Genomic DNA, 12043 nt, shown 5'->3' with positions numbered 1-12043 from the left:
AGAGTAGAATGTGAACGTTTTAAAATAATAACTAAGAAAATGACATGAAGGCTATGTTAACTAGTTTGATGGAAGTGTTTTGGATTGTGTGTGAAAACCCCACACTGTACCCCAGAAGTGCACTAATGTACATAGTTACCATTCAATAAAAAAAAAAAAGAAAAAAAAACATTTGTAGCATGGATGAAATGTGCTACAACAGCCCTTTTATGGGTTAGGATTATGTCTAAAAATAAGCGAATGATGGACAATACTGTACCTTCTTACAGATAAATGATATTACATCATAAATTGTCATAGACCTCAGAAAATTTTAGAAAGTAATGTAGGTGTAATTACAAAGCAATTCTTGTACCTATAGGAACACACACGCACACACCAAGTATTTATTGGAGCAGGAAGAAACTCACTGGACTGCTAAATGGTAGGGACTGAAATTTTCTATGAGAATGTAATATGGGACGAGTAGAAGTTAGGCAGATAAAGGCCAGCAGAAAGTCATTCCATGTAGAAGAGGCAGCCTAAGAAAAATGTGCAGGGAAGGTACAGTATGACAGAGGACAGCATGTGGAACTAAGGAAGGTGAGATTTAATCTAAATATATGGAAGGAATTTCAAATGATTGGTGGTATTTTTTACCTTGAGAAGTAGTGATTATCTCACATCTAGACATAACCAAGTAGTCCTCTTTCAGCAAAAGGTCTTGCGTTAGTTTATGTAATTATTGAACAAGGGTGCCAGAAATTTAGGCGATATCAAATGATGCTTATATTTAAATTTATACCTTGAGAACTTCGTCTACCCACATTCCAAAGGGCTCTGCTAAAAAGTTATTGTTTATGCAACGGAATCCCAGAACAGAGCTGGATGGTTAAAGAACAAAAATATAGAATAGTTTTTGCAGATGTGGGTCACAGTCGACTTCAAGGATTACACCCGCGCAATAGTGATCATTATGTTTCATGTGCTGGTTTGTATAGTCCTTCCAAGTACTCTTTAGAGGGAGATGATGGGTTCATTTCAAATGCAAGATTCTCGGAGGTAAAATAGTTAACCCGTTTCTTAGCCGTCCCCATATAATACCGAAAATCATTCTTGAATTACTCTTAATGCCACCTAAAGTCCTATGTGGAGCAGTAACCCAATTTGATAGAGTACCAAATGAGCCCTTAGGTATATTACACAGTTCCTGCCGGGTGGACACTCCTCCCGCACCCTGCCTCTGCCCCACATTTTAGGAGAATTCCGGGGCGCGCGCAGGATTGTCAGCGCAGCAGCCGAGGCCACCTGTCAACACAGTCTGCCTGAGCTTCGGACCAAACCGGGCTGACCCGAGGGCAGTAAGCTCCGGCCATAGGGCAATGACTCCGTGGAATTGCGCAGGGTAGTCACACAGGCGTTTATTCCATTTTCCTTTCGTTATCAAGAGGTCCTTTTCTCCATTAACTTGTCTTCTAACTCCTGCGACAGAGCAGTTAAGAGCAAGCTTCTGGTCCTCCAAACAGCCAAGCAGTAAGCATATTAAAATAACAAACTACCTCGCTATTTTGTCACCAGACCCTCCTCTCAGTGGGGTAGGCAGAGAGGCCAGAACAGGCGACCACAGCGACACAGAAGGGTGAGCGATGCTCATCTGTAGCTGAGGGAAGGGGGTGGGGAAAGACTACCTGGACGGCGGACGCGCATGCGCAGCCACAGTGCCCGGTGGGCGAGTCCCTTCTAGTAGTTTCGCTGACCGTGACGTCATCGTTGCGCGCCGTGAGTGTTTCCTAGAAACGATGTTTTTTCTTTGAAGAAAATAGATATAAATGAACTGACCTATCCCACCTCACATTGCTTTTAGTCCTTCATGCTGGACGCACCTACACTGTGGATAAGGAAGCGTGAGAGGAAAAGAAACGCACCGCAGAGCAAAGAGGCGCCGGCCAGGGATGACTCGGCGACGCGGCTGGCCACGTTACCCGGCGTGCTCCGCGCGGCGCCGGCGGAGGGACGTGGGGGGAGGGGCAGGGAGGAGGAAGCGACGGCGGCTGCGGATGTCGCTGCGAACCAGCGGCTCCTGAACCCACGGCAGCTGCCCAGTGCCCAACTTGGGCCTGCGCCGGAGCCCACGCCGAGCTCCGCGGCCCCTCGTCGGCTAGGGCTGTCCCGCTCCCATTGCTCCTGAGGCGGCGCGCCCTGCATTTCCCGCGGCCTGGGCCTGCCGGCTTTGGCGTCTGCTGGCTTCTCCTCGCTCGCTTGCTCCCTCTTGCTCGCCTGAGTCACCGCCGCTGCCGCCATGGCCGAGAGTGGTGAAAGCGGCGGCCCTCCAGGCCCCCAGGACAGCGCCGCCGCGGCCGAAGGTGCTGGCACCCCCGCGGCCGCTAACTCTGCGGAGCCTAAGATCATGAAAGTCACCGTGAAGACCCCGAAGGAGAAGGAAGAATTCGCTGTGCCTGAGAATAGCTCCGTGCAGCAGGTGAGGCCGCCTGGGGTTCAGGCCGGGGTGGGGGTGGCGGCAAGACCTCCGCCCGCGGCCTGAGGAGACGTTTCGCAAGGTCCTGGGAGAGGCTTGCCCTCGGAGGTGCTCATGGCCATTCTCCGGCTTTCCGCCCCAATTAGCTCACACCCAACTTTGTGGGTTTGCTCCTTGGGACACCGCAGAGGTTTGTGGCGTGGCCGCGTGGCCTGTTTGTAGGACGATCCGACGCCGCTTCCCTCCCAGCCTGCCTTCCCTGGCATCCACCGACCCCCAGCCTCCTCCCTAAGCTCCCCGCCCTCAGTCCCCTCCCTCCAGCTCCTCACAAAGGAAGGGACCCACGGCCTGGCTCTGTGCGAGGTGGAGGCTGGGCGGGGTCGAAGGTTGGCTTTAGCCAAGGCTGCAATTTTATTTCATGAATTTAAAGGGGGGAGGGAGGGGTTCTCATTGTTTTACTTGTCTGCGGGTTAAGATAGCTTTTTGGGTGAGGAGCGCGTGTACATTTAGTTCTACCTTTTGACTGCTGAAATCTTTCCCACCTTCCAACCTTTATTAAAATAAGTATGACGTAGAAATTGCTTTCAGTCATGTTTTAAGTAATAGTACTACTTTTAAGGAGAAAAGTGAATGACTTTAATTCATTGATAACTTGTTATTTCTTTTTTAGTGTATTTATCTGTTAGATATCAGTCACTGGGTAGGTTTTTGTTTGATTTTAGAGGGACGATAGCGACGATACTAAGATACTAATTAGCGTTTGCGACCGAATACAAGAAAGCAAAATTGGAGCTAATAGGGAATAGTGCCAAATAATTTGCCAACTGAAGTTTGTTCAAGAATACAAAAATTTTCAATTAATTAAGAATCTTGGTGGAATTCAAGTTGTTTTAGTTTATTGTTGAATACGTCCTATTTTCCATAATTGTTGAATTGATCTCTGACGATCTCAAGAAATGTAAACTGTTTATGAAGGGAAGCAATAAACAATTCTTGAAATTTGAGTTTCCCCTGGGGCAGTAAATGATTTGGGTATAGGTTTTATAGGTTTATCTAGTTACAAAGGCAGTGTGTTTTGTGAAGAGGTAGGGTGTATAGCATCAAATGCAACTTTTACAACCAAATGAATTATCACTTTTTGGGAGGGGGCTCCCCAGTTTTCTTGTAAAAATATCAACATTTTTATGTTTTACAACATACTGAAAAGTTGAAAGAATACCACCACAATTAATATTTTCTTCTATTTATTACATGATTTAAGCCCATCTTATTTTTTGGATCCATTGCAAAATAAATGGCAAATAACAATAAATGACACCAATACGTCGCTTCCACAATGTGCATGCTATTGAGTCTAGTTTTTTTATTTTAATAGTTTCTGAGGCGAATTTGGCATGCAGTGAAAATGCACATGGTTGCCATGCTATGTGCAGCATTCACAAATGGTACATCTGGTAACCCAAGCCTTTATCAAGACCTAGGACATTTCAAGTGACAGGAAAGTTACTTGCCTTTTCCCAGTCCACTCACTTTCTCTTTCGATCAACCACAATTTTGACTTTCTTCCACTGTAGATTAGATTTGCCTGTTGAACTTCATGTAAATGGGATCCTATAGTACTGAATGTTCTCTTCTGGATGAGGCTTTTTATCACTCAGCATGTCTTTGAGATTCATCCTTATTATTATGTTTGTCAGTAGTTTCTTTTATTGGTGTGTTTTCCCACTGTATGAATATGCCATAATTTATCTAATCACTGTTGTGAATGTTTGTCATTTTACAGTCTTACCAACCATGTATAGGAGTTCTGTTGATCCATATCCTTTCTAACATTTGATATTGTCAATCTTTTAAAATTTTAGCTAGTTTAGTGGTGTGGAGCCGTATTAAGTTTTGAAGTCTTAGGCTTTCTATTTCTAGGATTCTTAGTTCAGAACTCCATCATCTTGGCTGCTTTAAGCATATTACTGCAAAAAACTAGAGTCAATATCTTAGAAATAGAAAAACTCATTTAGTTCAGTTATATCTGTGAGGATGTTGTTTTGTTTTTTGTGATGGTGAAATTAAAATTCTAAATTGTGCAGCTTGGCATGTGTAGTTCAAGTGGCTAAGGCACCAGCCACATACACCAGAGCTGGTGGATGTGAATCCAGCCCAGGCCTACCAAACAACAATGACAACTACAACCAAAAAATAGCCGGGCGTTGTGGCGGGCTCCTGTAGTCCCAGGTACTTGGGAGGTTGAGGCAAGAGAATCACTTAAACCCAGAAGTTGGAGGTTGCTGTGAGCTGTGATGCTATGGCAGTCTATCCAGGGTGACAGCCGGAGGCTCTGTCTCAAAAAAAAAAAAGTCTAAATTGCAGGAGGGGGAGAAGAAAGAGAGAGGGTTCTGTAAGCTGTCATGTGATGGGTACAATGTAGGGGAATATGGCACACTGCCCAGGTGAAAGACTCAAATACAACTCGTGCTTTACCTAACATACCAAACAGTGTAACCTAATTGGATGTACCTTTATGTTAATCTGAAATAAAAAAGAGCTAGAAGGAGGAAAAACAATTCTAAATTCTGAGAAAGTTTTTATTTTAACTGGAGGTAACCAAAGTGAATTTTTAATAGATAAAATTAAAGCCTTTCTCAAGTAACTTTTTCTACTGGCAGTTAATCATTAAATTTTTGATTATTGCTTTCTGTTGAAGCAGAAATAGTGATAAAATTGATGCTTACCACTGCACCAAGAACCTGAAAACAAGTTGGGCTTTATTAAGGGAACCAGATACCAGAAAATGTGTAAGAATAAGAAAATGATCTATTTGTAAAATTCTACTTGAAGCCTGAGAAAAGATGTGCCATTTTGTAAATTTAAACTTTTTTAAAGGGTTTGATAGATTTTAAACTATTTGCTACAAATTAAAATTTAGCATTTAATATTTACTAATGAGATTAAGGTTTCACTAAAAATGATTAGTTAGAAATTGGGAATTACTTGGCCCTGAAAATTCTTTTTTTGAGATAGTATCTTGCTCTGTAGTTCTGGGTAGAGTGCAGTGGGGTTACCATACCTCACTTGTAACCTTCAGTTCCTAGCCTTGGGCAATCCTCCTGCCTGGGCCTCCAAAGTAGCTGAGACTACAGGTGTTCGCCACAAAGCTCTAATAATTTTTCTATTTTTGGTAGAGGCAGGGGTCTTGCCCTTGCTCAGGCTGATCTCCTGAGCTCAAGGGATCCTCCTTCCTTGGCCTCCAAGAGTGCTGGGATTACAGGTGTGAGCTTGTGTGTCTGGCCCTGAAAATTCTTATTTAAGGGCGGTGCCTGTGGCTCAAAAGAGTAGGGCGCCAGGCCCATATGCTGGAGGTGGTGGGCTCAAACCAAGCCCTGGCCAAAAACTGCAAAAAAAAAAAAAAAAAAAATTTATTTAATCTTGGAGGGATAAGGGTAAGCAAAAGACTTCCAAGGGCTACTGTTGAAGGCTTATGTGCTCTATCAGGCAAATCTCATTTTCTGTTAAGTTAAAATTTTTCTTTTCTTTTCTTTTCTTTTTTTTTTTTTGATAGTCTCAAGATGTTGTCCTGGGTAGAATGCTGTAGCATCACAGTTCACGGCAACCTCAAACTCTTGGGCTTAAGCGATTCTTTTGCCTCAGCCTTCCAAGTGGCTGGGACGACAGGCACCCACCACAATTTCTTGGTTGTAGTTGTCACTTTTGTTTGGCAGGCCTGGGCTGGATTCAAACCTGCCAGCTCCAGTGTATGTGGCTAGTGCCCTTGTTGCTGAGCTACAAGCGCTGAGCCTAAGTTAAAATTTTTCAGTAAGTATTTCTATATAATGTAGATTGTCTAACATAATTATATTAAAATGGTATTTTTGTGTATGTCCTAATGATTGATTGGATAAAATTATGTTAATCCTTCTCAGTAGCTTGTAAAATAAATTGTAAGGTGGTAATTCATTTTCTTAATTGATTTCTGTTGGTGGTAATCAACAGGCAAAAACAAGATACTTTAATTTTTCACATACACTTGGTATATGATAGTGTCATTTGTTCAGGGTTAATAATAAGGCTTAAACTTTATTCCAAATTAAAGTGAAATTTATCACGGAGCCCTCAGGAGCAATTGAATAATTCTTGAATTTCTACTTAGGGGTGGTGTATTTTTTTTTTTTTTTTTTTTTTTTTTTTTGAGATAGGAGCCTCAAGCTGTCCCCCTGGGTAGAGTGCTGTGACATCTCAGCTCACAGCAACCTCCAACTCCTGGGCTCAAGTGAGTCTCCTGCCTCAGCCTCCCAAGCAGCTGGGACCACAGGCACCCGCCACAACGCCCAGCCACTTTTTGGTTACAGCTGTCGTTGTTTGGCAGGCCTGGGCTGGATACGAACCTGCCACCCTGGGTGTGTGTGGCCAGCGCCCCAGCCACTTGAGGCACAGGCGCCGAGCTAGGGGTGGTGTATTTTTAAGGTGGTTTCATTAATAGGAGTTTGGTAATACAGGTTTAATATCCTTTATATGAAATGCTTGGGACCAGAAGTCTTTGGGATTTCACATTTTTTCAGATTTTGGAACCTTTACATGTACATAAGGAGATACCTTGGGAATGGGACTCAAGTCTATGAAATTCATTTATGTTTCACATATGCTTTATACACATAGGTTGGAAGTAATTTCATATGATACTTTAAATAATTTTATGAGTAAGACAAAGTTTGTGTACATTGAATCATCAGACAGCAGCAGTACACTAGTGGCATCACATTAGAGCTCCAGAAATTTGAACTGTGGAGCATTTTGGATTTCATATTTTCAGATTGGGGATCCTCAACCTGTGTAAGTAAATAGAGAAAAAAACAGAAGTGTGGAGTGACATTAAGTTTCTGTGTACGAGATTGTATTTTCTATTAGTTATACATAATCACCTATTGGAAATAGCTGATTCCAAGTGTCAATAAGCAAGATCACATGTAGAAGAATGGAAGAGAGAGGACATGAAAATTACTGCAGAGAATGAGGGGAGTTTCTATTAGTATAACTTATAGTTACTTTTGTTTATGTAGCCCTCTTGATTATAGTGTAAAATTTTGGCATACATTGACCTTTAAAATGTTTAGGCAGTATATACTATGGTTTTAGAAAGTGTTTTTGGGAATGAGAACTTTGGGGAAAATATTAATATACATAATTTAAATAGTGTATTGAGTCAAATTGAGCCTTTCTTTGATAAGGTTAATTGCAATGTCTAGGGTCATTATCATAAACATCATTTACTATTACCTTGGATCTAGAACTACATTGTACACTTTGATATCACCAACTGCATGTGACTGTTGAATACTTAAAATATGGTTGACTGAATCGGGATGTGTTGTAAATGGACTGAAAAATATATACCAGATTGCAAATTTGGTATAAACAAAGTAAGTTAAATGTCTTAATAGCTTTTGGATGTATTAAATGTTGAAGTAAGATTTTGCACACTGTGGGTTAAATAAATGAATTTAAAATGAATATGACCTTCAATATGGCTGTTCAAAAGTTTAAATTACTTTGTGTGGCTTGTATTACATTTCTACTGGATAGCATCTTACCTAGACCATTGGGTTGAATCACTGTTGTAAGTTAACATCTAAGGAAAAAATGTCCCTGAGATCAGTGTTTTCTTACTTGTTTTATTCTAATATTGGACTCACAAAAAACTCTTGTTAGCTAAAGATTCTCATTAATAGAGATTATTTAGCTGTTTTAAAAACATCAATGAAATATAATTTGCATACCATACAATTCACCATTTTTAAAGTCTATATCAGTAATTGGTGTTGTTTTAGAACATTGACAGCATTGTGCAGCTTATCACCACAGTCAATTTTAGAGCCCCCAAAAGAATGGCTGCCCTTTGTTTTTCCCTGTGCTCTCCAGCCCTAAGTGGTTACCCCTACCCATAAGCAACTAACTACTGATCTATTTTTTAGTCTATAGATTTGCCTACTGTGGACATTTGTTGTAAATGGAATTGTGGTCTTCTGTGACTGGCTTCTTCCACTTAGCATGTTTTCAAGGTTCATCTCATTGTAGCACTTTCTTTTTATTGTTGAATAACATTCCCTTATGTGCATATAAAGCACATTTTTGTATCATTTGATGGATGTTTGAGTTGTTTATATACTTTTTGCCTACTATGAATAACATCTTTATGTATTTGTGTGGACATGTATTTTCATTTTCCTTCATTATATACCTCATAGTGGAATTGCTTTGTCATTATGGTAGTTCTTTGTTTAATTTTTTGAGGAACTGCCAAATTATTCTCCAAAGCGGCTGTACCATTTTACATTGCCCTCAGCAATGCATGAGGATTTCATTTGTCACATTCTCAGTAACACTTATTATTGTTTTTTTTATTATGGCCGTTGTAGTGGCTGTGAAGTGTTATCTTACTGTGATTACTTTGCTTTTTATTACTTGAACTGTAGTTCTCAATGTGGTATGGGGGTCCCCTGTACTTTTTTCTTGAGGTGATTCTCTTGCCTCAGCCTCCTGAGTAGCTGGGACTACAGGCACTGGCCACAGTGCCCACCCTTGGTATATGGGGAACCATGAGGTCAAACTTTTCATAATGATTCTAAGATATTATTTGTGTTTTTTCAGTCTAATTCTCTCAAAATTGAGCAGTATGCTTTGGCAGAGTCTTTAAGATGTGGGATATCACAACATACGAAAATCCAGCTGTCTTCTATTATGAGACTAAAATGATTTCCAAAAATTTAAAAGTGTTACTCTTCTCACTAGGAAAATGTCGTTATTTTTCATAAGAATTTTATATTAACATGTAATTCGTTTTATTATTTTAAAATGAATTAATATTTAAAATATTATCTTGTTTTAATTTCTAATACTGTAAATACAATAGATGTAACCTACACAAGTAAAACTCTTTGGAGTTCCATATTTGTAAAATGTTCTGAGAGAAAAGTTTATGTTGCAGAATATGTTCTTGAGACAGTCTCACTTTGTCACCCAGGACAGAGTGCTTGGGTGCCATAGCTCACAGCAATCTCAAAGTCCTGGGTTTGAGCAATCCTCTTGCCTGAACCTCCCTACTAGCTGAGACTACAGGCCCTCACTGCAATGCTTGGATCCCCTGTTGCATTTTCTCACAGCATCTTGGTTTTTTGTGGTAGTCCTCATAGTTTAAAGTTATTTATATGATTAATGCCTTGCCTCTGCTAGAGAGGGATTGTGTTACTCAGTTTTATTACCAGAACTTAACACATAGGGTGGGCTTAGCACATTGCTTACAACTGAATCTAGACCATTATGTACAATAGTATGTATTTAGTGATAATTATTGATTGTTGAACCTTTACCGAATGCAGTATATACATCTTCCAGGCTTCTCTGGAAGCTTCATCCTTAAACTGTTCTCCCTTGGCTCACCACTCTCCAAGAACAACTCTTTGACTTCCTCAGGATGTTCACTCTTGCTTCTCTTTGCCTGGAACATTGTTCTAGAATGACTTTTCATAGCTGGAAATCATCATCTGAGCCACAAAACACAGACAATGATTTAAATAACTTTTTCTCAAAGATGGTTATAACTAATAAAATCTTAGGTGCCTAGATGAGAAGGTAATTCTTTACATGGTCAGTGGTGTTCTGGTAAATACTGGTTTATCAACCAGTTCTTCAGGAAAAACAGCACTGGTTTGTAGTGTTGACTGGATTTCCAGGAGGCAGTACTCTGGCCATAGCAGATTTCAAGCTACCAACATCAAACGGGCTCACAAAATTCTTGAAAATTTAGGAGCCATTGCTTACAGTTGATTCCTTAGGGCAAGAGTCAGCAAACTGGTAGGCCAAATCCACCATGGCCATTTACATGGTATTTATGGTTCCTTTCAGAACAGACCATATGGTTGGCAGAGTAGAAAATGTTTACTATTTATCCCTTTACAGAAGTTTTGCTGACCCCCAAATTAGGGCTTCCTGTTCTCATTTTTGTCACACTTCATTAAAACGCTTCTCATTGGAAATTTTTACTGTGTCTGATACAACAATGCTGTCTGGTTAAACTATAAAGTGAGCCACACATGTAATTTTCCTAGTAGCCACTCAAAATAACAAAAGGAAGAACTGAAATTTTTTTATTTTGGTAAACACAGAGAACTTAAAATTTACCATCTTAATTTTTAAGCATAGCTTAGATTCAGTGATGTATAAGTACATTCATGTTATACAGCCATTACCATCCCTCTCCAGAACTCTTCATTTTTATTTTTATTTACTTATTTTTTTGTAGAGACAGAGTTTCACTTTATTGCCCTTGGTGGAGTGCTGTGGCGTCACACAGCTCACGGCAGCCTCCAGCTCCTGGGCTTAGGTGATTCTCTTGCCTCGGCCTCCTGAATAGCTGGAACTACAGGTGCGAGCCATAGTGCCCAGCTATTTTTTTTGTTGTTGCAGTTTGGCCAGGGCCTGGTTCAAACCTGCCACCCTTGGTATGTGGGGCCGGTGCCCTGCCCACTGAGCCACAGGCACTGCCCAGAACTCTTCATTTTGCAAAACTGGAAGCCTGTACCCATTAAACAGTAACTTCCCATTCTCCCCTTTCCCCACCCATGGCAACCACCATTCTACTTTCTGACTATGAATTTGACTATTCTGTGTTTTCATGTAATTGGAGTCTTAGATTATTTAGACTTTTGTGATTGGGTTATTTCACATAATGTACTCAAGTCTCATCCATGTTGTAGCATGTACCAAAATTTACTTTTTAAGGCTGAATAATGTTCTATTGTATGTGTATACAACATTTGATTTATCTGCTCATCTGTCAGTAGTCACTTGGGTTGCTTCTACATTTTGGCTATTGCATTTTTTTCTTTCTTTCTTTTTTTTTTTTTGAGACAGAGTCTCACTATGTCTCCCTCAGTAAGGTGCTGTGGCGTCACAGCTCACAGCAGCCTCCAACTCTTGGGCTTAAGTGATTCTCTTACCTCAGCCTCCCGAGTAGCTGGGACCACAGGTGCCTGCCACAACACCAGGCTATTTTTTGGTTGCAGTTGATAGCTGGCCCAGGCCGGGTTCAGACCTGCCATCTTTGGTGTATGTGACTGGCACTGTAACCACTGCTACAGGCACCAAGCTGATCTAAAATATTTCAGTATGTAATTGGTATACAAGGTTATGAAACGTTTTGCTTTTTTTTTTTTTTAAGACAGAGTCTCACTGTGTCGTCCTTGGTAGAGTGTGGTAGTGTTAAACCTCACAGCAACCTCAAACTCTTGGGCTTAAGCAATCGTCTTGCCTCAGCCTCCCAAGTAGCTGGGACTATAGGTGCCCGCCACAATGCCTAGCAATTTTTTGTTGTAGTTGTTCAGTTGGCCCGGGCCGGGTTCAAACCTGCTATTTTTGGTGTATGTGGGTGGCGCCATAACCACTGCTACTGGTGCCCAGCTGAAGAATTTTGCATTTTTAAACACTGAAATTTGTTGTGTATTTTACTCTTTTTTTTTTTTTTTTTGAGACAGAGCCTCAAGCTATCCCCCTGGGTAGAGTGCCATGGCATCACAGCTCACAGCAACCTCCAACTCCTGGGCT

General features: G+C 40.9%; 1 protein-coding gene across 2 annotated transcripts in view; it reads left to right on the top strand.

Annotated features, from left to right (window-relative positions):
• Nucleotides 1-398: 398 nt before the first annotated feature.
• UBQLN1 (ubiquilin 1) overlaps nt 399-12043 on the top strand; it is a 58739-nt gene continuing 47094 nt past the window's right edge. The window contains exon 1 of one of the 2 annotated variants that reach the window (XM_003782976.3): nt 399-2458. In XM_003782976.3, the coding sequence (XP_003783024.1) occupies nt 2279-2458 (180 nt within the window). In that variant the 5' untranslated portion in view covers nt 399-2278. The remainder of the gene's footprint in view (nt 2459-12043) is intronic. The other variant, XM_003782977.2, reaches the window with a different exon arrangement.

The sequence above is a fragment of the Otolemur garnettii genome, unplaced genomic scaffold (genome assembly GCF_000181295.1).
Source record: "Otolemur garnettii isolate 467f Iridium unplaced genomic scaffold, OtoGar3 scaffold00006, whole genome shotgun sequence".
NCBI lineage: Eukaryota > Metazoa > Chordata > Mammalia > Primates > Galagidae > Otolemur > Otolemur garnettii.
Note: the sequence above shows the minus strand (reverse complement) of the source record. Positions and strands in the feature narration are given on the sequence as shown.